This window comes from Alligator mississippiensis, chromosome 3 (genome assembly GCF_030867095.1).
Source record: "Alligator mississippiensis isolate rAllMis1 chromosome 3, rAllMis1, whole genome shotgun sequence".
In the NCBI taxonomy this organism is placed as follows: Eukaryota; Metazoa; Chordata; order Crocodylia; family Alligatoridae; genus Alligator; species Alligator mississippiensis.
Window position 1 is genome coordinate 303,064,443 of NC_081826.1, and position 26,196 is coordinate 303,090,638.

The 26,196-nt window shown below is 68.9% G+C and overlaps 2 protein-coding genes across 5 annotated transcripts; one reads left to right on the forward strand and one right to left on the reverse strand.

Annotated features, from left to right (window-relative positions):
* The first annotated feature begins 1,015 nt into the window (after positions 1-1,015).
* On the forward strand, positions 1,016-19,243 carry LOC102563737 (atrial natriuretic peptide receptor 2). Of its 3 annotated transcripts, none has more exons than XM_059725415.1 (22): positions 1,016-1,845; positions 7,108-7,307; positions 8,189-8,302; positions 9,602-9,737; positions 9,862-9,956; positions 10,065-10,194; positions 10,542-10,626; positions 10,960-11,080; positions 11,599-11,673; positions 11,819-11,896; positions 12,413-12,517; positions 13,369-13,440; positions 13,626-13,785; positions 14,080-14,235; positions 14,344-14,512; positions 15,098-15,244; positions 16,372-16,495; positions 16,646-16,714; positions 16,832-17,006; positions 17,106-17,204; positions 17,416-17,507; positions 18,543-19,243. In XM_059725415.1, the coding sequence occupies exons 1-22, from the start codon at positions 1,080-1,082 to the stop codon at positions 18,603-18,605; spliced, it is 3,231 nt and encodes a 1,076-aa protein (XP_059581398.1). In that variant the 5' UTR covers positions 1,016-1,079; the 3' UTR covers positions 18,606-19,243. The 3 variants fall into 3 exon arrangements, with proteins under 3 accessions (XP_059581398.1, XP_059581400.1, XP_059581399.1); XM_059725417.1 differs by lacking the exon at positions 1,016-1,845 and adding an exon at positions 5,371-5,659; XM_059725416.1 differs by lacking the exon at positions 1,016-1,845 and adding an exon at positions 6,379-6,924.
* On the reverse strand, positions 17,883-25,368 carry SPAG8 (sperm associated antigen 8). 2 transcript variants are annotated; one of them, XM_059725418.1, is made up of 7 exons: positions 24,908-25,368; positions 21,669-21,843; positions 21,207-21,256; positions 20,203-20,313; positions 19,912-19,974; positions 19,634-19,783; positions 17,883-18,100 (listed from the first exon to the last, which is right to left on the reverse strand). In XM_059725418.1, the coding sequence occupies exons 2-7, from the start codon at positions 21,715-21,717 to the stop codon at positions 18,074-18,076; spliced, it is 450 nt and encodes a 149-aa protein (XP_059581401.1). In that variant the 5' UTR covers positions 21,718-21,843; positions 24,908-25,368; the 3' UTR covers positions 17,883-18,073. The 2 variants fall into 2 exon arrangements, with proteins under 2 accessions (XP_059581401.1, XP_059581402.1); XM_059725419.1 differs by lacking the exons at positions 21,207-21,256; positions 21,669-21,843 and having other exon boundaries at positions 20,203-20,317; positions 24,908-25,366.
* Positions 25,369-26,196: the final 828 nt, after the last annotated feature.

Sequence of the window (26,196 nt, forward strand, 5' to 3'; positions counted from 1 at the left end):
TGAACTGCAGAGTAGGTCCCCCAATGCCCCATGACACACGGCCCCTCTTCCACCCCAGCTCCCCAGCCCCTGCCCCCAGCTCCCCTGGCCTCCTGCCTGCTCCCTGCCCACCATTGCCACCCTGTCCCACACGTCTGGGTCATGGGAACCGTGTGCCACCGGGCCTGTCACGCTGCCCTGGCCCAGCCCAGAACCCCGACACCGGGACGTGTGGCTGCGGCAGGGCCTAGCAGGCAGACGGCGCTGGGGCTCACTGGCGTCTGCTGCTGCTGGTTTTACGAGGGGCCAGCTTTTATGAGGGGCCGGCCGGCACGCCATGCAGCCAGCCCCGCTCCAGCGCCAGCCCCGGCCCCACGGGACCACAGGGCCTGCCCAGGAATGAGAGGAATGCTGCGCGGCGCTCGCGAGGCGGCCGCGCGCAGGTCGGCTGGCGGCTGCGCGGCCCAGGCTGCTGGGCACTGGCCCCAGCTCCGGCCCCCACCAGAGGCTCCTGCTCCCCTGGGGGTCCCAGTGCTTCCTCCCGCGGCAGCAGAGGAAAGGCGGCCAGCAGCAGCCTCCAGCCGGGAGCACCCCAGGCTCTGCCCTGCGGACTCATGGCTCTGCCAGGGAGGGTCAGGCTGGGCTAAGCCCCCAGGGCGGTGCCTGCGGTGGCTCTGGGACTGAACCAGGTCTCCCCGGCGGGGCCGGCGCGGCCCCAGTCCCGGGTGGAAGGAGCAGCCGGAGATCCCCCGCTCGCGCAGGAGCCAAGGGACCGCGGCGTGCAGCTGGCCTCAGCCCCAGGCACCCGCCGCGGACCCGCGTGCCCCGGCCCCGGTGGCACGGGTGGCTCCTGCCCGCGCGCCGCAGCCAGCAGCGGGGACTTGTCCGGCGCGGGCCCCCCGCGAGGGGCGGGGAGGGAGCCCCGCACGCACGCATGGGGCAGCGGCCGGCTCCTCCCCGGGGCGCGGGCGGGCGGGCGGGGCGGAGCGGAGCGGGGCCGGGGCGGGCCCGGGGCGGGGCGGGGGCGGGCGGCAGCCGGCGAAGGCAGCGCAGTCCGGGCCGGGAGCCCAGCCCGCGCCGAGCCCGCTCTGCCCGGCCCCATGGGCGCCCCGCGCCGGCCGCCGCCGCCGCCGCTGCTGGGGCTGGTGCTGGTGCCGGTGCTGGCCGCGCTGTGCGGGGCGGGCCGGGCGCAGCCCGACGGCGCGAACCGCAGCCTGCCCCAGCCCCAGCCCCAGCCCCTGCCCTTGACCCTGACCCTGGGCGCCGTGCTGCCCGAGCGCAACCTGAGCTACGCGTGGGCCTGGCCGCGCGTGGGCCCGGCCGTGAGGCTGGCGCTGGAGGCGCTGCGCCGCGCCGAGCTGCTGCCGCGGGCGCTGACCGTGCGCACCCGCTTCCTCAGCTCCGAGCTGGACGGCATCTGCTCCGAGGACGTGGCGCCGCTGCAGGCCGTGGACCTGCGGCTCTACCACGACCCCGACGTGCTGCTGGGCCCGGGCTGCGTGTACCCCGCGGCCGCCGTGGGCCGCTTCGCCGCGCACTGGCGCCTGCCGCTCGTCACGGCCGGGGCGGTGGCCGCGGGCTTCGGGCAGAAGCGGCTCCAGTACCGCACCACGGTGCGCACCGGCCCGTCCGCGCCGCAGCTCGGCGCCTTCGCGGCGCGGCTCCACGGCGCCTTCAACTGGAGCGCGCGCGCCGCGCTGCTCTACGCCGACCGCAAGACCGACGACCGGCCCTACTACTTCACCATCGAGGGCGTGTACCAGGCGCTGCAGGACGGCGCCAGCCTGGCCGTGCGCTACCACCTCTACGCGCCCGACGACGGCGGCGCCCACAGCGCCGTCGCCTTCATCAAGACCAGCGCCCGCGGTGAGCGCGCGGGGCCGGGGCCGGGGCCGGGGCCGGGGCGGGGGGCGCAAGCGCGACGTCGCGGGGCGCGGACGGTGCGTGCGCGGGGCCCTGGTCGCGGCGCGGCGCCGTGCCGGGCTGAGCCCGCCCCCCGCCCCTGCCTCCCAGCTGGCAGCGCCGGGGGCTCCTGGGACGGGGCGCACAGGCCGGGCCGGGCCGGGCCGAGGGGAGCCGGCAGCTGCCGCGCTGATGGGGCAGGCAGGGATCGGGCCCCGCGGGAGGACCCGCCTGGGCTGCTCCATTATTGATGAGCCGCGCATCGATCCAGCCAGCTGCTGCTCGCTAATGCATCCGGTGCTGTGTCATTAGGGAGGGCCCAGGGCCCCGGAGCCAGCGTGGCTGGTAGAGCCTGGGGGCTGGGCTGTGGGGGGCGGCTGCCCATCCTGGGGCGGGGGCCGGGGCTGGCCACAGGGAGTTGGATGCCCCTGAGCCCCCGCCTCGCCCCACAACACGGGAGCCAAGGCGCCACGGAGGGTCCTGGCGCCAGGCCCGTGCCCCCCAGAGCCGCAGTGCTTGGTCCATGGCAGCCATGTCCTCGCCTGGGGTCTCCGGCCAGCCACGGGCGCTGACACCAGGGCCTTCAGAGCCTGGAGTCCAGGTGGGAGTTGGAAAAGCAGGAAGCTTTCCCCCTCCTCCTCTCCAGGCTGTGGGTGGAGGGGGCAGCTAAGATCCGCTGGCTCTAAAACCAAGTTGGCCCTGGTGACCAGGCACAGCCTGTTTGCTTGGTTGACCGGGGGCCAAGTAAACAGCCGGTCCGCGTTTAGTAAATCAGTTTTAAATGTACGCCATCTCCTGCCCAGCTCCCAGCTGCTCCCCAGCCTGCCCGTGCTGAGCACAAAGCGGTGCTGGGCACAGGGCAGGGACAAGTGTCCTAGTGCATCCCCTGGGCTCGTGGTCCCCAGCCCCCATGTCGGTTTGGATGGGACTGATCCTGCCTCGGGCAGGGGTTGGGCTAGACATATGCCACCCTGGGCTCTGGGGTCCTGTGCTTCTGCAACGTGAGAGCCTGGAAGCACAAACACGGCGCAAGGTTGACACTGCTGGTCTCGGCCAGGGCTTCCCACTTGGTGTCAGTCCTGAATCGTTCTCCATGGCAGGTGCCAAGATCCATCGCTGCCCTCTGGGGCGGGGGCCTGCTATGGTGCGTGGGGATGCTGGGGGCCGTGTGCCATGCCAAAGGCTCAGGCCAGGGTCCAGACACAGTAGGCAGGGTGTTGGTAATCACAGTTGTGGTCAGCTGGAGTCTCAGTCCAGTGGCTAGAGCCGCTGGGAGCCCGGGAGCGCAGAGCAGGGCAGCCAGAGGCAAGCCCAAGATGCCAGGCCAAGGTCGGGGCTGAGGGTCTGTCACCAGGACATCGCACCCAGGGTCAAAGGTCAGGTGCCAGGGACCGTGGGGTGGGGGAGAAACAGGGAGACGCAGCCAGGCCAGGGTTGTGGGACTGGCACCCAGCACGTTGGGCAGCAGAGGTGCCAGGGCCCTGGGATGAGCCAGTCCTGTCCTGGGACCCAGCTGGGCTAGCGGGCCTGCCCTTGAGCCACATGCAGGTCCCTTGTCCTGGGCCGGTCTATGGGGGCACGGTGCTGGGGCCTGGCACAGAGGACGCTGTGGTGGTGGGTGTCTCCCTCCAGGCCTGGCTCATGCCAGCTCTCAGCCAGGCACGGATGTGGCACGTTCCCTCCTGCAGGCTCAGCCAGCCCAGATTAACTGAGGGACACTGTCCCTCCACCGTGTCCTTCCATTGTGCCGGGGAGGGAGCCTGTACCCCGTGAGCCAGTCGGTGCAGAGGTAACACGGCCGCTGGCGGCAGGGGTGGGGGTGACAGGCGACAGCAACCCTTCGCCTCGCCGGAGCACGGGGCCGGTGTGTGTGTAAGGGGAGCCGTGACAGCCGTCACTGCAGATGTGTGGGGCACAGTGGAGTCGGTGTACACGTGGGAGCCAGGAGGGTGTTGGGGGGACGTGGTCTCTGGCTGTGTGAGTGGCTGCCGTGGCCGTGACTAAGAGCGTAGGATCTGTCATGGACTGGGTCTGACCCCAGGTCCGCCTTGTCCTGTCTCTGGTGTCCCACAGCGGCAGAGAGCGAAGGCTGAAGGGAGAGTGACCGGGGCCTGACTATGGTTTGTTCCTCTCTCGCTTGCAGCCTCCAGCATTGAGGGTCCAGGCAGGTCTGATGCAGAGGCCGTGCCCTCGCTCCCTGCCCCTTAGCTCCCCATGCCCCTTTCCTCCGAGCTCGTGTCCAGCCCCTTGGTGAACCCGGCTGCACCCTCAGCTTCCCAAAAGGGTTGGGCTAATCCTTGGAGGAAAGGGGCCTCCGTAGCCGCTGCGCCCAGTGTGAGCGCTGCCCCTCTGCTCTCCCCATGCCTTCCCCCCAGGCCCAGCTGCTGCCAGGCCCGGGAGGCTGTTAGGAGACGCACGTGACGCACATCAGCGAGCCCTGACCCCGGCTCAGCTGGGCAGGCGCCTGCCGCCCCGCCCCCGCCCCCACACGTCTGGGGCCTTGCGTGTGCGTGTGCATGTGCATGTGTGCGCCGTGTGCAGGGCAGCACCGCGGTGTGACATTCCTGCCGCCGCCTCCTCCCCTGCCTTGCTCAATCCCCGGCCCCTGCCAGCCCAGCTCCGGTGGCGCTGCTGGAGGGGGGGCACTGGCTGCTTTCTGGCAGGATGAAGGGGGCCCCGGTCGGGGGTTTCGGCCCCTCTCGAGCACGGAGCAGCTGTGAGGCCCCGGCGCGGTGCAGGGGGCACAGGCGCGCTGCCCTGGGGATCAGGCCCGGCTGGGGCCCCGGCCGCCCCTTCCTGCCAGCAGAGACGCCCTCTGTTTCCAATTAGCGCCGTGCGGCAGAGGGGCGGGCTGGGAGCCTGCGCGCGCCGGCTGCAGGACCACAAACCCAAACATGTTTTCCTGCCGCTCGGAGCCTGGCGGCCTCTGCCAGGGACTCCCTGGCGGCCTCGGCCTCTTCCCCCAGCCGCCGGCCCCAGCCCAAGTCACCCCGGGGGGCACGGTCACTCTGCTCAGACCCCCTCCCCCAAACGTGGGGCCTGGGTGGCAAGGACAAGCTCCATAGCATGGCCTGGTGCCGGTGGGCCTTGCCCACGGGTTCCTCTGGGCACCACGAAGCTGGCAGGGAGGGCTGCTCTGGTCGAGGGGCCACCTCGCCGCGGGCCTAGCCCCTGTGCAGCTAGCACCGGCCTGGCAGCCCGGCACGGCTGGCAGCACAAAGCAGCGAACCCCGGCGGGGCGTCCGCGGGGCCGTGCGGCGGGCGGCAGCTGGGCTCCGGTGTGTCTGCAGCTCTGTCCTCCCGGGTCGCAGGGGGAGGGGGCAGGCGCCGAGTGCCAGAGAAGCCAGAGCTTCCTGTGGGGGGCACGGCGTGAGGCCGGAGCTGGGGGAGAGCGGCAGACCCGGGGCAGGGGCTCCGGCGTGCGGGGGCACCCGGGTGGGGAGTGAGCAGCAGGCTGGCGCCGGGGCCGGCGGGGAAGGGGCATGAGGAACTGGCTTGACCACGTGCTGTGGGTTTAGGGGAGGGGGCCGGCAAGGCTGCGGGTCTGTCTGGATCCGAGCCCAGGCTCCATCCTGGTCACGTTCCTTCTCCGCGGCGCTGACAGGGGCTCGGACCTGGGCAAAGGGCCCCGGAGAGACGGACGGATGTGCGGGGAGAGGAGGGGGTGCGGGTGGGGGCTGCTCCAGCTCGGGCTTCAGCAGGACAAGGACGCGGACAGAAAAGCTGCGTCCCGGCCCTGTCACCAGGAGCAGCCAGGAGGGTGATGGAGGCGAGACAGGTGTGTGCAGGGGGCACGCAGGGGGCACAGCAGCGAGTGCACATGCATGTGGGACATGGGGCTCACAGGCGTGTGCATGTTCATAGCATGCGGCAGCGTGGGGCTGACGGCGGGGATGTTCTCTGAGGATTGGGGGAACATCCCTGCTCCCCCATTCCTAATTCCCACCTCCCTGGGCCTCCCCACATCTTGTAGCCTGGGGGTTGTCCCAGGGCACTGCCTGGGTGAAGGGCACTGGGATTTGCACGAGGGCAGCCCCCGGGGACTGCCGGGCACGGAGGGGGCCGCCCAGCTCTCACACTCCACAGCCACAATCTGTCATGGAGGCGTGGGGGGCATCGGGCTGGGGCCAGTTGCCCACGTCCAGTCTGGGGCTCAGGCTGCGCCAGGACAGATCCCCACAGAGACAGCCAGGCCAGGGCCTCCGGGGGCCCCTTGCTGTGTCCTGGCCTTGCACCCCCAGCCCAAACATGTCCAGCCCCCGGGGCCTCGCATTGGACATGTCTCCTCTCCATGCCGGGCACCGGGTAGGGAAGGCAGCGGTGGGGGCCGCTCCAGGATCGGCCCACCGAGTGCGGGGCCAGGGCTCTGGACCTTCCCCCTGCGCCAGGACCCGGCAAAGCCTCCGTCCTTGGAGCCGGGGCACTGGTGCCAGGCTGCCTGGGGGTGCCGGGGCCCAGGGAGGGGCTGGGCTGGGCTGGGCTGGGCTGGGCTGGGGCGTCCGGCGGCTGAGCCAGGAGGGGACACACGCGCCTTGGTCCAGCTCCGGCTCCGGTGCTGGTCCCAGCCGAGCTTCTGTGCTGGGCCCCTGCCCCTCACCAGGTGGTTTTTCTCCCTCAGCAGCCCCAGAGCCCGGCCCCCGGGCTGCAGCCAAAGCAAATCCCTCGACCTCGGCTAATCTCTGGCAGCAGCAGCTGGAGACAGCGAAGCCCCCGCAGCCGCCTCTGATGGCATTTGCCGCCCAGACATGCTCCCAGCACAGACAGCCGGGCTCCCTGGGACCCGCTAGGGCTTGGGCCAGAGCGGGAGCCACTTCCCCTGTGCACGGGGATCATCCCAGGATGTCCCATGGGGGGAAAGCAAGGCCAGGGACCCGCTGGGGCTGGGGGCCACCGCGACACGGAGCCTCAGCCAGGGAACGGGTGCATGGATGGGCTGTGCCCGCGGGCAGCTTGGGGCTGTTCCCTGGGGGCTCCATGCTGGGTGGAGGTCTTCCAGGAGGCGGGTTGCTGTCACGCTGCGACCCCCATGCCCTTGAGCTCAAGGTGATCCCCGTCTCCAGGGCTGGCCTGGCGTTACCTGGCTGGGCAGGGGCAGTCCCACTGCAGGGTGATGGGGAGGCTCTGGGGACACCCTCCCCTTGGGATCCTGCGTAGCAGCTTGGAGCCCTGGGGAGGGCCCTGCCCCGGCCGGCGATGCCTGACACCCCGTCCCCTGCCCCCCGGCAGTGATCTACATCTGCGGCCCCCTGGAGATGCTGCACCGGGTGATGACGCTGGCACAGCGCGAGAACCTGACCAATGGCGATTATGTCTTCTTCTACGTGGACGTTTTCGGGGAGAGCCTGCGGGCTGACACCACCCGTGGCGCCTTCATGCCCTGGCAGAACAACGAGAGCCAGGAGCCGGGGCTGCGCCAGGCCTTCCAGGTACCACCCCCACCCCCGCGCTGTTCTTGCAAGGATGGGGCAGGACTGATGCGTCGGGACGGGCTGGGCAGCAGCTCTGCAGAACAGGACCTGGGGGGATGGGACAGAAGCTGAACAGGAGCCAGCAGTGTGCCCTTGGTGCCAGGAAGGTGACCGGCATCCTGGGCTGCATTGGTAGGAGCGTTGCCAGCAGATGGAGGGCAGTGATTCTTCCCTCTATTCAGCACTGGGGAGGCCACATCTGGAGTGCTGTGTCCAGATGTGGGCCCCACTGCAGAAAGGATGTGGACACAATGGAGAGTTCAGCGAAGGGCAATGGAAATGGTTGTGGGGCTGGGGGACAGGACTGGTGAGGAGAGGAGGAGGGAAATGGGCTGATTGAGTCTGCAGAAGAGAAGACCGAGGGGGATTGAATAGCAGCCTTCACCTCCCTGCAGGGGGTTGCAAAGAGGATGGAGCTGGGCTGGTCTCAGTGGGGGCAGATGGCAGGACAAGGAGCAATGGGCTCAAGCTGCAGCAAAAGGAGTTTAGTTTGGATATTAGGAAAAAATTTCTCATGAGGAAGGTAGTAAAGCACTGGAGCAGGCTCCCCAGAGAAGTGGTGGGCTCTCCATCCTTGGAGGTTTTGAAAACCCGACTCAACAAAGCCTTGGCCGGGATGATGTGGTTGGGGCCGGTCCTGCTTGGAGCAGGGGGCTGGACTAGATGTGACCCCCTGAGCTCCCTTCCAGCCCTTCTTGTCTCTGACTATGGTCCTGCACGCCCTCGCATCCTCCCCATATGCCTCCAGGAGTGGGAGGTGGGACCAGGGGCCGAGGGGGAGCTGGGGACCGGGTTTCAGGCACCTGTGCTGCGCCTGAGGCCCGTGCTCCGTGTTGCAGACGGTGCTGGTGATCACGTACCACGAGCCGCAGACGCCCGAGTACCAGCACTTCCAGACCCAGCTGATCCGGCGGGCCAAGGAGGACTTTGGCGTGGAGCTCAACTACTCACTGGTGAGGGGGGCCAGGCCACACCGTGCCCCCTCCCGTCTGTCCGTGCTGGGCTGTAGGGGGCTGGATGGGGCGGAGGCTGCCGTGGTGCCAAGCAGCCCTTCCCGCCCGGGACTCGGTGCAGAGGACGCCCACTGCCACCCGTGGGGCAGGGTGGGGGCATTGGGGGTGGGCCCCAGGGTCTCCCCGTGGCTGGGCAGCTCCCGCAGCTGCACTGACTGGTGTCGGGGGTTCGGGGCTCTGGGGGCATCCATGCCACCCCGCTCTGCCCCAGTGCTGCCTTGCGTGTGTCCTGGCACCGCAGCTGCCTCTGCCCAGCTGCGCCCAGCCCCCATGACTGGGGCCTGTGCCTGGAGCCGGCGCCTCCTCCCTGCCCTGCTCCGAGTCCCGGACAGACGGCCGAAGCACATGACTGCGCTGGTGCGATTGAATTTCATCCCCTTGCTCTTGCTCTGTCCTCAAGGTCACTGCTCTCCCCTCCCGCACAGGGGACCGAGAGCGGGGAAGGGACTTGCCCAGCTGTGTGGCGGGGCCAGCAGGAGAGCCCAGGAGTCCTGGCTCCCTTCCCTGCTGCTCGGCGCCCCCGGCCCTGTGGGCAGTCAGGACCACGTGGTGCTGGCTTGTGGCGGGACCCCCCCTGCCCGCTCCTGCCCTCTCCTCCGCAGGCCTGACGCGCCCTCGCCCTCGCAGTCCTCTTCTGCTGCCTCCTGGGGAGCACGGCCGTGACCGTGCAGGGACCGGGTGGGCGCCCGGGGCCTGCCAGGGGTCCTGCCGGGGCCCACAGAGTCCACAGGGCAGCGTCCAGGGGCTTGGGGCCAGGTTAAGGTCATGGCAAGGCAGGTGGAGCCACGTCTGGGCATGTTGGAGCCGTGTCCAAGCATGGTGGGGCTGTGCCGGGGCTGTGCCCAGGCATGTGAAGCTTGGTCCAGGCAGGGGGGCTGTGGCTAGGTGCCTGGGGCCATGTCACAGCCATGTCCAGGCATGTGGGGCCATGTCTAGGTGTGTGTGACCATGTCAGGGCCATGTTCAGGCATGGGGCAGGGGGGTGTCACAGTCGTGTTCAGATGTGGACAACCATATCCAGGCATGTAGGGCCGTGTCCAACCATGTTGGACCATGTCAGGGCCATGTCCAGGCATGGAGGGGGTCGTGTCAGGGCCATGGCCAGGCATGGGGGAGCCACGTGGAGCCGTGTCCAGGTGTCTGGGCCATGTCTGCGTATGGAGGGGCCATCCAGGGCTGTGCCCGGGCGTGTGGGGCCGTGTGGAGCTGGCGGCGCTGACGTGCGCTCCCCGCGTGCAGATGAACCTGGTGGCAGGCTGCTTCCACGACGGGGTGCTGCTGTATGCCATGGCGCTGAACGAGACGCTGAGCGAGGGCAGCTCCAAGAAGGACACCACCCGCATCCTGCAGAAGATGCGCAACCGCAAGTTCCAGGGTAGCGGCCCGGGGCAGGGCTGGACGGGGCTGGGGGCACGGAGGGGGCTGGCGTCATGCCCCCCGGGTGGGGGCAGACGTCGAGCCCCCACGGTGCCCCAGCACCTCTCCCCTCCTCCCCACAGGGGTCACAGGGCTGGTGAGCATGGACGGCAACAACGACCGCGACACAGACTTCAACCTGTGGGCCATGGGCGACCTGGCCAGCGGCGTCTTCGAGGTGGGCTGCGCGGAGCTGGGAGCGGGGAGCCCTGGCCAGGGTGGTCCGGTGTGGGGGTGCCCGGCAGTGCGGGGGGTGCAGGCTGTCTGAGGACCCATCTGGCTGCAGGTGGCGGGGCACTACGTGGGCGCGGAGAAGCAGATTGTCTGGCTGCGGCCCATTCCCTGGGTGAAGGGCGCGCCCCCCCTGGACAACCCCCCCTGCGTCTTCGACGTCGACGACCCCTCCTGTGACCGAAGTGAGTGCTGCCCCTGCCCCGCCGGGCTGCCCCCCGGGCAGGTTCCCCCCAGGGCTGGGGGCATTGCCCTTCATCTGCCCCCCGGCTTGGGGCTGCGAATGGCGGAAACCCCCAGGGCCAAACCCTCCTCTGCCCCGGGTCCACCCTGAGCACAGCTCGGCTCCCGGGGGCTCGTCGGCTCTGCTGGCCACGGGGCTAAGTAGCGTGCCCGCGGGCCTAGCAGCCACGATAACCAGACCTGGGCGGGCGTCACGGCTCGCGGTGCTGGAGCCTCCGGCGCTGGTCCTGCCCTCAGCCCGGCCCCTGCCCACAGCTGGGCCAGCCCTGTGACACGCTCTCCTCCCCAGCCCCCCTCTCCACGCTGGCCATCGTGGCCCTGGGCACAGGCCTCACCTTCGTCATCTTCGGCATCTCCAGCTTCCTGATTTTCAGGTGAGTCGCGGGGAAGCACCCCTGCTCCGATCTCCACAGGGCTCCTGGGGCTGCTTCCTGTTTGTGCCCATGTGCACGCACACATTACCAGCCTCCCGTGTGTGCATACGGTACACGCGCACATACACGCGTACGTTGTTGCTGTGTGGCTGCATTGGCCCGGAGGAGCGGGGGGCCCAGCCTCTCCCACACGCCGGCCCAGTGCTGCCAGTTCCCTCCACAGCCTCTGGCGGGTCCCAGCCCCGGGAGCCGTGTGGAGCTGGGCTGGGGGCTCAGGGGTGTCCTGGGCCTGGGTGCAGGCCTGGCAGGAGCCCTGACTGGCTGGGTCCCCAGGAAGCTGATGCTGGAGAAGGAGCTGGCCAGCATGCTGTGGCGCATCCGCTGGGACGAGCTGCAGTTCGGGAGCACCGACCGCTGCCACAAAGGGGCTGGCAGCCGGCTCACACTCTCCCTGGTGAGCCCCCGCGCCCTGGGCTGCCCCGCCACCCTCTGCACCCCCGTGCCTTGCACCACCGCCTGACCCCGACCCCCGCCCCAGCCAGCCCTGCACCTCGTTAGCACCTGCGTGGAGCTCCCCCGCGGAGTAACCCCCCCTAACACTGCCTGGGCCATGCCATGGAGCTGTGCCCTGTGCCAGCCCCACAGGGCCCTGCCCTGCCCTCCCCACCGACCCCAGACACCCATGTCCAGCTGGGGAGCCACCACCCACTGGTGCCTGCCTGGCACCCCCTTCGCCTCTGCCCCGGCTGGGCTTGCCCTGCAGGATCGGGCCCGGCCAGGCCGGTCGCCGGCGGTGGGGCCAGTCCTGGCTCTGGCTGTAGGAGCTCCGTGCCCCGTGGCGCCCCAGCCCGAGCTCTGCTGAGCTGCTGCGCCCGGCAGCTCCGTCTCGCACGTGGGTGCTGGCGGCTGCGTCGTCTCCTCCCTTCCCTGCACCCCGGGGCCCACACAGCCCTCACGGTTCCTCCCTGGCAGCGCGGCTCCAGCTACGGCTCCCTGATGACGGCCCACGGCAAGTACCAGGTCTTTGCCAACACCGGACACTTCAAGGTCAGTGTTGGGCCCCGGCGGTGCCCCCACCCCACCCCACCCCACCCCCATCCTGGCACCGTGCTCCCCCCCCTCCCCGCATGCTCCCATCCAGCCCTGAACCCCCCTGCTGCGGCGCTGACTCTGCCTGCCCCCTGCTCCCCAGGGGAACGTCGTGGCCATCAAGCATGTCAACAAGAAGCGGATCGAGCTGACGAGGCAGATACTCTTCGAACTGAAGCACGTAGGTCCTGGGGGCTGTGAGCTCCCGGCCAAGGGTGCAGGAGGGGCAGGGGCCATGGCTCCAGGCTGAGGGGTCAGGGCATGCGGCGGTCCCAGCCTGTACATCTGTGGTGTGGAGAGGGTGGGTGGGGGCCGGCTGTGGCCTCATCCCTGTCTGGGCTGTGCCCCTCAGGGACCAAGGGGGAATATGGCTGCAGCCGTGGACCATGCGCATGATCCCTGGGCCCTCCAGCCTCACTCGCTGTGCAACAAACACATGCAGCCACACACGTGCACCTGCAGTCATGCAGCCATGCATGCACCTGGAGACCTGCACATGCATGCACACCTGCGTCCCCCCCTCCCTTTATCCCTGAGCCGTAGCTGTACCGTCGCATGTCGCTGCCAGGATGGCGGAGTGCCCGTGGCTGGGGGCTCTGCAGGGCCCGGCGGTCTTCAGCCGCCCAGGCCAGGGCTATGGGGTGCTGAGCACCCCGAGCAGGCTCTGAGGGGCTGCCTGGCTCTGTTTGCACTGCAGATGCGGGACATCCAGTTCAACCACCTGACCCGCTTCATCGGGGCCTGCATCGACCCGCCCAACCTCTGCATCGTGACGGAGTACTGCCCGCGGGGCAGCCTGCAGGTGCGCGGGTCAGGGGATCGCGGTGACTTCCATCTCGGGCTGGGCACGGCGACTCGCCCCTGCAGCCCTGGCATGTCCAGGTCCCCCGGCCGCGGCCTGCCCGGGCTCAGTGTGAAGGGAAGGGCCAGCAGAAATAGCCAGTGGGGAGGAAAGGCAGCATAGGAAATGAGCGGGGAAGCCAAAGGCCATGGGGGGGCGGGAAATCTTCAGATTTTGGCCTCAGGAAGACGAGGTGCCTGAAGCGTGTCGGGGGCGAAGGCAGCCCTTATGCTGAGACAGGGTGGCACCAAGATAAGGACGAAGAAACCCCTTGTTGCTTTGTTTGGAGGAAGCAGAAGGAAGTCTGTCACGTGAGGATGAGGAGCCTCTTCCCAAGGCATTAGGAGCAGGGAGGGTGTTAACCAATGTACACAAGGAAGAGAGGGTTTAAAATCCCCCTTCTGGTCTCCCCCACTCAAGAGTCCTAAAAGAGTTGGCCGAAGAGATCTCTGGCATTCATTTTTAATAACTCTTGTTGGTTGAGGTGGAGTCCTGCAGACTGGGAGAGGACAGGTGTTAGGGCGAAAGACTGGCCTGGGCTCTCGCCAGCTGCAAGCAGGGCCTCTGGGGCTGTGGCGGACATTGCTAGACACCTGCTCCAAAGGCAGCATTGTGGCCAAGACTGATACAGCCCTGGGGACACGGGCAGGGGGCTCTGTCCTTGGCACTGGCACCAGTGCGGTGGATGCAGGGACCGATCTGAGCGCTGGGTTTGGGGCCGTGTCTGCTGTGGTCGTGGTGCCAGTGGCTGAGGTTTCCCGCGGGGCGGGGCCCCTGCTGCACGCCTGACGTGTCCCCCTCGCCGCCTCCAGGACATCCTGGAGAACGAGAGCATCAACCTGGACTGGATGTTCCGCTACTCGCTCATCAACGACATCGTCAAGGTAACGAGCGGGCGCAGCCGGGCGGGCACCTGCAGCCACGTGCCCCAGGGGCAAACTCTGGTGCCACTGGGGATGGGGACGGGGATGGGATCTCCCCCAGACGGGCTCAGTCTCCCCATGAAGGGGGATCATGGGGTCCCACTGGGCCAGGAGCCTGGTCCTCACCGCATGTCCACCCGGCGCAGGGCATGGCCTTCCTGCACAACAGCATCATCGGGCACCACGGCAGCCTCAAGTCGTCCAACTGCGTGGTGGACAGCCGCTTCGTGCTCAAGATCACCGACTACGGACTGGCCAGCTTCCGCGCCGCGCCCGACGCCGACGATGCCCACGCGCTCTACGCCAGTGAGTGCTGCCCCGGGCGCCCGATTCCCGCAGCCTCTGCCCGCCCATGGGGCAGGATGCAGCCGGTGCCCCATGCAGCGCCCAGCCGGGGCGTAGCCCCTCATGGTCCTGTGCGGGGCAGGATGTGCCCCCTTGCAGGGCTTCGTCGGGGTGGACGGGGTCATAGCCCTCCGGAGGGGTCCCTGAGCTGTGCCATGGGGGGCAGGGGGGTCACAGCCCCTGGGTTCGGAGCTGGGGGCAGGGAGCGGTCGCCTCCCCGAGTCCCGCTGACCGCACCATGCCCTGTCCTGGCAGAGAAGCTATGGACAGCGCCCGAGCTGCTGCAGAAGGGGCAGCTGCCCACCCAGGGCATGCAGAAGGCCGACGTCTACAGCTTCGGCATCATCCTGCAGGAGATCGCCCTGCGCAACGGCCCCTTCTACGTCGAGGGCATGGACCTGAGTCCCAAGGGTGAGGCGGGGGGACGGGGCGGCGGTGTCTCCCCAGTCGGCCGAGGCAGGCCCCATCCAGCCCCGCCCGGGTGCTGGCCCCCACGTTGATGCCCCCGTTGCCCCGCAGAGATCGTGCAGAAGGTGCGGCACAGCCAGGCGCCGTTCTTCCGGCCCTCCATCGACCTGGGCGTGCACAGCGAGGAGCTGGCCCTGCTCATGGAGCGCTGCTGGGCCCAGGAGCCGGCCGAGCGCCCCGACTTCAGCCAGGTCAAGGTCTTCATCCGCCGCTTCAACAAGTGGGTGCCTGGCATGGGCTGGGGCTGTGCAGCAGGGGCTTGTGCCCCCCAGTGACCCGAAGGCGGCCTGAGGAGCAGGGGGCAGGATGCGGGGGACGGGGGGTAGAGTGCCGCAGGGTGGGGGTAGCGCGGAGATGCAGGGGAGGAGGACTGGGCATTGCCCCCCCCAGAAACAGTCACCCCTAGGGTGGACATTGTGGTGTGCCACGTGGGGTCCCCACCTGGGGCCTTTATATGTGCCCCTCTGTCCTGTAGAGGGGCGGGCATTGCCCATGCCCCATCCAGGAGCCGTCTCGAGGGCCGGGGGCAAAGATGGCCCTGAAGCTGCCCGCCTGCCCCCTAGGGAGAGCTGGGCTGGGACCATGGCTGTGTGCAGCGTGGCGGGGCTGGGGGCCGTGCCCCACGGAGCTGGGTGTTTCCCGGGGGGGCAGCAGCCCGGGGCCGCACAAGCACGGGGGTGTTGTGGGGCCGAGTTTGCAGGGCAGGGGCATTGGGGGCAGCAGAAATGGGGCCCTGCAGTGCCTAGGGCAGGTCCTGGCTCCCGTGTCGTGGGCATGGGGCCCCCTGATGCCCCTACCCCCGCAGGGAGGGCAGCACCAGCATCCTGGACAACCTGCTGTCGCGCATGGAGCAGTACGCCAACAACCTGGAGAAGCTGGTGGAGGAACGGACGCAGGCCTACCTGGAGGAGAAGCGCAGGGCCGAGAACCTGCTCTACCAGATCCTGCCCCAGTGAGCACGGGCCCAAGCGGGTGCATCAGAGCGTGGGGGGCCACGCGGGAGCGAAGGGGTGGTGACAGCAGCAGGTGCCCAGCATAGCACTGGGAGCCCCTGGGAACATTGTGCTGCCCAGCTGGGGCCTTGACTGCCCCTGGGGACCCCCCAGCCAAGCCCCCGGGGGACTGCATGGAGGGGCTGCATTGGTAGAAGCATTAGGTGCAAGGCACGGGAGGTGATAGTGCCTCTGCGCAGTGCTAGTGTGGCCTCCCCGGACACTGGGTGCACTCTTGGGCTCCACATTTAAATAAGGGGGTTCGGGTTAGGGTTAGGGGGGAGCACAGCGGCAGCCCTGGCTGTGCGGGGAGAGGGCTGAGGGGTGGCTCTGCCTGGTGCGTGGCTGCCCCAGGCTCTGGGGCTTTGCTGGTGGCCCCATGGGCCTGGAAGGGATTTTCCCCTGCTCCTATTGCTACCGATGTCGGGTTTTTTCCTTCTTTATCAGGTGGGTGCAACCCAGGCCGGGATGGGGATGGGGACGGGCCAATGCTGCTGGGACCAAGCTGCAGGGTCCTGGCTGGAGGGTCTGACCCCTGCACTCGGGCAGGACGGGATTTCCCCCCTGCTCATCCCAGTCCACACTGGGGGTTTCCCCTCCCCCTGCAGCGGGGACACGGCCTTGGCCTGGGGTCTCGGGCACCCACGACCCCCCTGGCAGCAGCAGGACGTTGGCGGCTGTGGGGCAGGGGCGCTGCCCGGGGCTGTGTCAGGGTGACGGTGTCGTCCTGCTCTGAGCTCAGGCACCGAGTTTGTCAGGGCTGATCCTGCCTCGGGTTTGGACTGGATGCAACCCCTGGGGTCCCTTCCAGCTCACGGCAGTGGGATTTTCTGTAAGGCCGTGTCCAGGTTGACCGCACAGGGTTAGGGTCAGGGTCAGGTCAGACAAGGGCGTGCGCAGGGCAGTTTGGACAGGGCTGATGCCTGGAGCAGGGGCCAGGCCTCGCCGTGTCCCTGCAGCACTGGTGCTGCTGTCACTTCTGTACGTGCGCGGCTCTGGGAGCGCTGGGGTGACGGCTGCGACCCGGCACCAGGGATCAGGATTGCAGCTCCGGCCAGCCCCAGCCACTTTCCTTTCCGCCCCGCAGCTCCGTGGCCGAGCAGCTGAAGCGCGGGGAGACGGTGCAGGCCGAGGCCTTTGACAGCGTCACCATCTACTTCAGTGACATCGTTGGCTTCACAGCGCTGTCGGCGGAGAGCACCCCCATGCAGGTACACGCGGGCAGGTCGCTCCCTGGGCCCTGGGTGCGTGGCTGGGCTGGGCTGGCTTGGACGTGCCGGGGGCCAGTTGCCGGCACCTGCGGGGCTGAGTGGGTCTCCAGCTGTGGAAAGTCCCGCTCAGCCCCAGCTCCTGTGCCCCAGGTGGTGACGCTGCTGAACGACCTGTACACCTGCTTTGACGCCATCATCGACAACTTTGATGTCTACAAGGTGAGCGGGTTGGGGGCACGGACTGTCTCGGCCCCTGCGGGGGTCTCCGGGGTCTGTCGCCTCCTGGGTGGGGAGGAGCAGGCAGTAGCCCTTCACCCCCGTCCCCCATGGGCGCAGGTGGAGACGATCGGCGACGCCTACATGGTGGTGTCGGGGCTGCCAGTGCGCAACGGCAAGCTGCACGCCCACGAGATCGTGCGCATGGCGCTGGCGCTGCTCGACGCCGTGCGCACCTTCCGCATCCGGCACCGGCCCAGCGACCAGCTGCACCTGCGCATCGGCATCCACACCGGTGAGCCACCCTGCGGCCTGGTGCCCCCCCCGTGCCGTGGGGCAGCGCCCCACGGGTGCCTGGGCCAGCGCCAAGCTGACGTATCCGTCTGTCCGGCAGGCCCGGTGTGCGCCGGGGTCGTGGGGCTGAAGATGCCGCGGTATTGCCTCTTTGGGGACACGGTGAACACGGCCTCGCGCATGGAGTCCAACGGGCAGGGTGAGTCCCCTGCACAGTGCCCCCAGCCCTGACAGTGCCCCCGGGCCTGGCACCTCGGTTTGCCCAGCCCTAGCATCGTAAGGGTGCCAGGAGGGCACCAGGCCGTGTCCAGTGTGCCAGGCCCCCAGCCCTCAGCACTGGGGCGCAGCCCAGGCCTCAGCCCCCTCACCCTGGCTGAGGGCCCTGCTGACCCCCACCTTGTCCGGCACAGCCCTGAAGATCCACGTCTCCTCCACCACCAAGGAGGTCCTGGACGAGTTTGGCTGCTTCGAGCTGGAGCTGCGCGGGGACGTAGAAATGAAGGTGGGACGAGGGGGGCCTCGGCTGCACGCAGGGGCGGGGAAGGTGCAGGCCACGGGTGCCCAGACCCTCGAGGGGATGGTGCTCGGGCAGGAAGGCAGGGGACCTAGCAGCCAGGATGGTAGGGACACGGGACGAGCTGCGCCCAATCCCTGCTAGCCACACAGGCCGTCAGAGCCGCAGGAGGAGGCTGGGGACTGGGCTATGCCCGGGGGTGCATGTAGGACTTGGGGCGGCGGGGCAGAAGGTGCAGTGCATCCTCACATAGACCCCAACACCCATTTTTGCCCTGTTTCAGAGCCACGGGCTGCCTGCGGGATGCTGGGCCAGCGCTGCCGCGCGCGGTTTCAGATCCAAGCAAAAACAAACATTCTCTGGTGAAATATGCAGGAATTTGCTAGGTCACAAACAGAGCTTCAGCAAACAGCGAGCTAGGCAAACCCGAGGCAGCAACGCCAAGGTGGTGCCCCTGGGCCCGGAGGCCGCGCTGTCAGGGCCTCCCTGAGCGTCTTGACAAGGCCTCCAATACGTCACCGTCGGTCACGTCTACACCCGGGTTATTACTTCTTTTAGCGAAAGCCTGAGATTGCCAGGGCCTGAAATAGGAGAGAGGTGACCAGGGAGGGCAACGGGACAGCAACGCTACAGGAAAACGGAGTTTGAACAGTGGCGCATTGAGGCCACAACCAAGGGGAGAGGGCCGTTAACTCCTGCAGAGGGGAGAGATTAGCAGGAATCAGTGTCCGCGAGCCGGGAAGTGCAGTGACTCCCTGAATCGCTGTGTGCTGCCCATCCCCGGTGCTTGTGGAGTCGGGGGGTCCCTGCACCCGGCCCTGCCCGCACCCATCGCACCACCCCTGTGCCCGGGCCCGTCACAGCGGGCTGAGCCCTGCTACTGCCTGGCCAGCCAGGGGAGAGGTCAGGGGAGCTGGGACGGGGGCAAGGAGGTGCAGCCGGGACACAGCTGCCCATCTGGGGCACGGGCCAAGCTGTGCGGTGCCACGGCACTGGGCTTGACCCCACTGTGCTTCCTTGCAGGGGAAGGGGAAGATGCGGACGTACTGGCTGCTGGGCGAGAGGAAGAACAACATGGTCGCCTGAGCCCTCCGGCCGTGGAGCCCTTGCCACATCCCCGACTGCCGCGCGCTGCCGATGGACTGCAGGTCAGCGGGACCCATGCCCGCCCTGCCCGCGCCGGCCGCTCTGCACCCGGTGCCCGCGCCCAGGACGGGGTAGAGCAGACCCAGCCCTGACTGGCAGCAGCAGAGCCGGCGTCACCACGGCACAGCCCTGGGCCCGCGGCTGCTCTTCCCTGCGCGGGGGCGGGCAGGAACAGGCCAGGGCCTGGGGGCGCACCTGCTGAGTCTCCCCGTGACCCTGCCCCGACTGCCCCCTCCTCCCCTCCCCGGGCTCAGCTGGCCCGAGCCCCTGCTGCCCCCACTCGGCTGGCCGAGCCCTGCGCCCCCCCCCCCCCCCCCGGGCACTTTGCCTGCTTTTTTTTCAGGACTCGCTAACCCCCCACCGCGAGCGTCAGGGGCTCCTGCCCAGGCTGGCCCCACAGCAGAGCGGGGCGGGAGGCACCGCCGGGGCCAGTGCAGCTGCTCCCCCAGCCCAGGAAGCGCCCCACGCTCCTCCTGCCCACTGTAAATACCCCATGGGCCACGACCCCTGCTCCCCCTTGTAAATATAGGAGTCAGACGGTGCACACTATTTTGGTGAAATACAGACCTCCCCCAACATGTGCGGGTGAGTCCACATCTGTGAGCCGGAGACGGCACCCCGAGCACCGGGCTGGGGGCAGGCGGTTTGGCCCGGCCCGGCTCCGGCCTGGCAGGGGGCTGCCACAGCCCCCGCGGGGGCCCTCGTGAACACCTAGGGGGATCGGCGGGGGGAGCTCTTTGACCCGGTCCAGGTACCACGGGAGGGGGCTGTGCCCTCTGCCTGCTGACCTTGCTGCTCCGCTTCCCAGCACCCCCTGCCAGGCTGTGCCTGTCCTTGCCACGGCCCCTGGAGCGGGTTCAGGACGCTTCTGGGAAGTCCTCGCTGCCGCGGGGTTTGCTTTGGCTCGAGGGCCGAGCACATTCCTGTGAGCTCATGCCTCGTGCCGCCAGCAGCTGACGGGAACTCACCTTGCCCAGGGTCGGTGGCAGGAGGGGCCTCGGCTCTGACGGGGACACGGTGCCAGGACGGTGCCATCCCCACGGGCTGTCCTCCACGGGCGTGGAGAAGGCCGCGTTCCTCTTGAACGGGGTGTCACCAGCACGGGGCTTGGTGACGCCCTGGAAGAGAGGGGAGCAAGGCAACGCTGGGGGGTCGTGGCATGGCCCCAGGGTCAGCCTGGGCAGTCACCAAAGGCAGTGGGGGGCTGCGGGGGTGCCCTTGCCCCGGGCGGGGAGCAGGTACTTACAGGTATGCGGGCAGCGTTCTCCAGCCAGAAGCTGCGGGGCTGCTCCATGCGGTAGTCGTGGGGCTGGAGGCAGAGAAGGGCCCCGTCACCGGGCGCAGGGCTTTGCTCACCTGCCTCTAGGTGCCCCAGCCGAGCCTCGCAGCTCCTGTCCCCACCCCGCCCCGACAGGCCCCTGTACCCCCTCCTTCAGCCCCATCCCTGTGGGTCTGGGGCGGGAGGCTGCAGTCCCCGGGGGCTGGAGGCACAGCCCCTGGCACTGTGCCCTGCTTGCAGCTGGGCAGAGGGGCTCACCTGGGTGGGGGGTGGGGGTGCGGAGCAGAAGCCCTCCCTGCGGTAGTCCTGGCGCATGGTGGAGAGCGACTCCATGGGCGCTGGGCGCGGACAGTGCTCCCTCAGCGTCTCCTCCCTGCAAAGAGCCCCATTACTGCCCCGCAGAGGGGCGGCTCCCGGGGCCCCGCTGCCAGCCCCGGGCCCCAGGGATGCACTGCGCGGGCCCCAGGCCTGGGTCTGCACCGAGGCCCAGCTGTGGTGCTGCGTTCAGGCTGGTGCCGTGTGGTGGGTGCCCGGGCAGGGCTGCCTTAGACCCCCTTGCCTTTGTGCCAGTACCACTCAGCCAGCCTTCCTCCTCCTCCTCCTCCTCCTCTTCCCTGCCCCCCCCCAGCTACTACATATCAGCAAGCCTGTGGGTGCTGGAGCCACAACCCGCATGCGAGCCCAGCTCTCCCTGTGGCCGGTTTAGCCGGCACTGCCGGCCCGGGCTCAGCCCAGCTCGCTAGCAGCCCTGAGCACCCCTGCCTCCGTCCCTGCGCCGCCTGCCACGCTCCCCGCTCCCGTCTCCCAGCGGCCTGCAGCAGGGGAAGCAGGCAGCTCCCACCCTGCGCTTGCCCCATCTGGCCGGCACCGGGCCCTGCCGCCCTGGCAGGCAGGCAGAGCGGCAGGAAAGGCCTCGGGCTCGCAGGCAGTGCCAGCTGGTCCAGCACAAGCACAGAAGCGGGGCCGCGGGCTTCTCAGGCTTGGCCCAGTTCAGAGCTGGCCCCACGGGGGTTGTGTGGGATGGGATGGGCCGTGCTGGGCTTGCTCGCTATCGCCCGCTCCTCACTGCTGCAGTGAGACAGGTGCCAGGTCGGCAGCTGCGGCTGGGTGCCCCTGACCCTGGTGCAGCACGGCCGGGGTAGGCCTGTGCTGGACTCAGCCCCAGCGCACGGCAGGGGGAACGGGGGCAGCGAGACCGGGCCTGCCCTGTGCCAGCCCTGCCAGTGCTCAAGCCAGCCTGACGGGGCAGCGGGCGAGCCGACCTGCCTGTATTTGTGGTACAGCATTAGCTCCAGCATGGCCTCGCGCTGCCCTGCCAGGAGAGAAGGCAACAGTCAGTGCCGTGGCCCACCCCAGCCCGGGTCCTGGTCTGGGAGGGGCTGTGACCCCTACACCCTCTCAAGCTGGCTGCCGCATGCCACAGGGCTTGTCCCTGCCCCCCACCAGCACTTCCTGTCACAAACAGCCGCGTGGCCGTGGCACAGCTGTCATGCCTGCCAGCGCAGGGCATGTGAGCCACGCGCACAGCTGCAGCGCTTGGGCCGCGGTGGTGGAAAGGTGCCAGTCGTGCCAGAGCCGAGGGCAGCTCCGTGCCACGGAGCCGGCAGTCCCCGCACACGCAGCCCCAGGAAGCAATGCTGCATTGGCAGGGGCTGGCGCCCACATGCAGCCCCTCCTGCACCCGCACCAGTGCACTGCAGCCTGCTCGCCCCCACCAGCCTCACCTCTCTGGGGGAGCCCCGTGGGGACGGGCCTGCGGTAGGCGTCCTTCATGGTGGTGCTGTCGGCCAGACAGGCGCACTGCTGCGGGGTGAGCAGCCCGCGGTGCCCGTGCCGATAGAAGATGCCCTCGCTGCCCAGCTCTGGGCTGGGCACTTGGTCCAGCTCGTTGGTTGCTCTCTGCGAACACAGAGCAATGCGACCACGGCTGGGACGGGCCAGTGCTGGGACCCCCGCCAAGCACGGCACCCGGGGGCTTGCTGCCCCTCAGCTCTGGTGCCAGCGCGGGCTCCCCCTCCCGACCCCCCCAGACCTGCTCCAACCCACGTGCCATTCTCTGACTGCCGGGGACCAGAGCCACATGCCGAGGGGCTCGATGGAGGCCCACACTGCCCACAGCCAGGAAGGAGCCCTGCACTCACACGCCCAGGACCGCACAGGCCTGCTCAGAGCGGCACTGCGCTGCTGGCTCCCAGCTGCCCAGAGACCGTGCGGCACGTCTGGGCCTCTCCCCCCACCCGTCCTGTCATAGCAACGAGCCCCAGCTCAAGGCAGAGATGCTGTGATCGGCCCTGGTGCCTCACCAGGCGCCTGGTGCTATTGAATTTCGTCCTGTTTCCACTGCTCAGCCCTCAAGGTCGCCCAGGGCAGCCTGTGACTGCACCCGGCGGTGGGGGGAGCTTCGGCAGTCACGTACGGGGCTGCTGCAGCAGTGCTTGGACTGCGGCACATGCCGCACGAGGCAGCCCCAGACCCGCTGCTTTCCCCCACCAGCTGCCCTGGCCTGGGCCTGACAGAGTGGCTGGCACGGGTCAGTCTGGGTGGAGGGAGCAGGGCACAGGACCCGCCAGGTCAGCAGGGCACAGAGGAGGGAGTGGAGCACAGCAGGACCACAGGTCTGCGCCAAGGAGGCAGGACAGCACGTGGAGGGCTGGCCCGTGGCCCGACGCGCAGTAGAGGGGGACGGGCTGGTTAAAAGCCAGGACGCAAAGGGTACGGCGGAATGGGCACCTTGCAGGATGGAGGAAGGGCAAGGTGGGGTCCCCGAGGCACTCGTGCCAGGCCTCGGTCTGTTCACCGTTTGCCTGAACGACCTGGAGAAGGGTGTGCACAGTGGATTCCCCACGTTCACAGCAACACTACATTATTCTCTGGGGTCACATCCCAGCAGATGGAAAGGGGCTGCAGAAAGGTCTCACCGAGCTGAGCGAGCGGGCAGAGAAGGAGCAGATGAAGTTCAGCAGTGACAGGTGCAAAGTCGTTAGCGTGCGAAAAGCAGCCTCAACTGCACGTTCGCAACGTGTGCGTACCTGACTGCCACGCCTCCGTGAAGAGGCCTCGGAGTCGTTGCAGAGACCGCTCTAGAAACGGCAGCTCCGTGTGCACCGGGGACCCAAAAAGCCAATATAAAATGTTTATAGGATCACAGGGAAGCCGGGCTGGTCACGTCCAGTCCAGCCCCTGCTCAAGGCAGGATCGTCCCTGACTAAACCCCCCCAGCCATGTTTCCAGGGACCGGGATTTCCCACTTGCTCTGGGTGCCTGCTCCAACGCTTGACCGCCCTAGTCCTGTCCCCTGCGGCCAAGGAAAGCCCGTCTCCTTCCTCTCCGTAATCAGCCTTCAGGGAGTTGCAGACTGATCAAATCTCCCCTCGGTCGGGTCTTCCAGCCTTCCCCCATCAGTGTTGCCTCCCAGCCCCGCATCATGTCGTCTGCTCTTCGCCGGACTCTCCCTAATCGTTCCACACGCCTTGTGACGTGCAAGGCCCCAAAACGGACACAGGGCTCCAGGGGAGGCCTCACCCGTGCTGAGCAGAGCAGAGCAGAGCAGAGCAGAAGAACCGCCTCGCCCGGTAAGCAAGCGACACGGCTGGTCACACCAGCCTGGGCAACCAGAAACATGGACACGCCATGATACAAGCCCATGGCCCACCCTCGTCCCGAACACTGCAGTCCTGGTCTGGGCACCTCAGAAAGGACACGGAAGAATTAGAAAAGGTTCAGAGAAGGGCGAGCAGGAAGATCAGGGCCTGGAGCAGGTGCTGTGCTGGCGCACAAGGGAAGGCTAGGACGCGAGTCTGGAGAGGAGAGGGCCGGGGGGACGTGAAAGGGGGCTACGAAATCCTGAAGGACGTGGCCAGCGCGTGGGGCCTGCTCTCCACCAGGTCCCGCAGCACCAGACACTCCACCAGGGCTGCGGGGAAGTTATCGGGGCAGGTTGAAATCAAACCAGCGGAAGTGCTTCTTTCACACGTCCTGCGGGTGAACTCGCTGCCACTGGACGTGGCGTCCCCAAGTGTGAAAAGGGCTCAAAGTCCTGGAGGACGGGCCCGTTGAGAGCTACTGGCCAGAGCAGCCGGGGCCGTCTGCTGACCGCCCCGCACCGACCGACGCACGGCGCTGGATGCCGGGGGCGAGGGGCGGGTTACACCAGGCAAGCCCTGGACGCCCGTCTGCCCGGCCTGGCGCTGCTGACGTGCGCAGCTGGCTGGCGGCCAGGGGCGCAGGGACCCCGAGTCCGTCGCGCGACACTCCCCGCTCGCTGCCTCACTCCTGCCGGGAAATTACCTCCTCCTGCCAGTTGCGGATCAAGCATCTCCCTCGGGGCAGGGGCTCCCGCGCCTGCTCTCCGGCCGTCGCGGCGGGGCCGGGCAGCGCCACGGCTGGCTCGGGCGGCAGCACCCCCACGCTGGGCCCGGGCCGCCCGTGGCAGGGGGGCAGCGCCACCACGCACCGCCCCGTCTCCGGCTGCCCGGCGGGCAGCTCTCCAGGGAAGCCAGCCGTGCTGCGGGGCTCCTCTCCGCCGCAGCCCCGCGGCCCTGCTACGCAGCACGGCGGCTCCTCTCCGCGGACCCCCGGGCGCGGACCCCCGGCGGCGGGCGGCGTGTCGGCGGGGCAGGGCGCCGCCTGGCGCTGGCGCTGGCGCTGGCGCTGGCGCTGGCGGGGGGAGCCGTGGCCCGCGGGGCCGGCGGGCAGGCGGGGCCGCTCTCGGCCGGCGAGGGCCACCCTGTGCGCGGGGTGGGGGGGGGCGCTGGGGGAGCCGCTCTCGGGCCCGGGCCCCGCCCGCCCCGCAGGCGGCCGCACCCCGGGGTGCACCCCGCTCTCCCCACCACCGCCCGTGACCTCGGGCCCCCGCCGTCTCCCCCCAAAACCCGCGTTGACCCCGCGACCTCTGGCCGCCCCCCATGGTCTCCCCACCCCCCTTGCCCTGTGACCTCTGCCCCGGCAGGCCACGCCCCCTCACCCGCGCGGGGCCTCGGGCCCTCGGCGCTGTCCCGGCTCCATCGCGGCGACCCCGGGCGGTTTTGCGCCTGCGCCGTTGCCACGGAGACGGTAAACACCGGGCGGCAGGAGCCAGCCTACGCAGCCGCTTCCGCTTCGGTCGCTGAGCGACGGGAACGCCACCCGCTCATTGGTGGGACGCAGCACGTGCTCCGAGGAAGCCCCGCCCCACTCTCCCCTTGGCCGGGCCGGGGCTGCGCTCGCGGGGCCTGTTCACTCTGGCCCCTACTGACGGCCCCGCCCCGCCCCCCGCTCAGTCACAGACGCGGGGCCGTCCCGACCCAGCCAGGCCCAGCCCGGACAAGCCCGTGTCCAGTAACGCCCCCCCCCCGGGACTCGTCCTGCTGCGGCCGGGGGGGCACGGACCCTGGAGACCCTGCCCGCAGGGAAGGGGAAACCCCCCCGTGCCACCAGGCTGAGCGGGAATACTCCCCCAGTGCGACCAGTCTGAGCGGGAACCCCCCAGTGCAGACCAGTTTGACCGGTAATCCCCCCCACCCCCCCAGTGCGACCAGTCTGAGCAGGAATACTCCCAGTGCGACCAGTCTGAGCGGGAACCCCCCAGTGCAGACCAGTTTGACCGGTAATCCCCCCCGCCCCCCCAGTGCGACCAGTCTGAGCAGGCATACTCCCAGTGCGACCAGTCTGAGCGGGAACCCCCCAGTGCAGACCAGTTTGACCGGTAATCCCCCCCGCCCCCCCAGTGCGACCAGTCTGAGCAGGCATACTCCCAGTGCGACCAGTCTGAGCGGGAACCCCCCAGTGCAGACCAGTTTGACCGGTAATCCTCCCCGCCCCCCCAGTGCGACCAGTCTGAGCAGGAATACTCCCAGTGCGACCAGTCTGACCGGGAAACCACCCCCAGTGAGACCAGTCTGAGCGGGAAAACCCCCAATGCGACCAGTCTGACCAGGAATACCGCCCCCAGTGCGACCAGTCTGACCAGGAATACCCCCCCAGTGCAGACCAGTCTGACGGGGAATAACCCCCCCCCCCCAGTGAGACCAGTCTGACCAGGAAAGCCCCCCCCCCCAGTGCAGACCAGTCTGATGGGGAATAACCCCCCCCCCCCCCCAGTGCGACCAGTCTGACCAGGAATACCGCCCCCAGTGCGACCAGTCTGACCAGGAATACCCCCCCAGTGCAGACCAGTCTGACGGGGAATAACCCCCCCCCCCCCCCAGTGAGACCAGTCTGACCAGGAAAGCCCCCCCCAGTGCAGACCAGTCTGATGGGGAATAACCCCCCCCC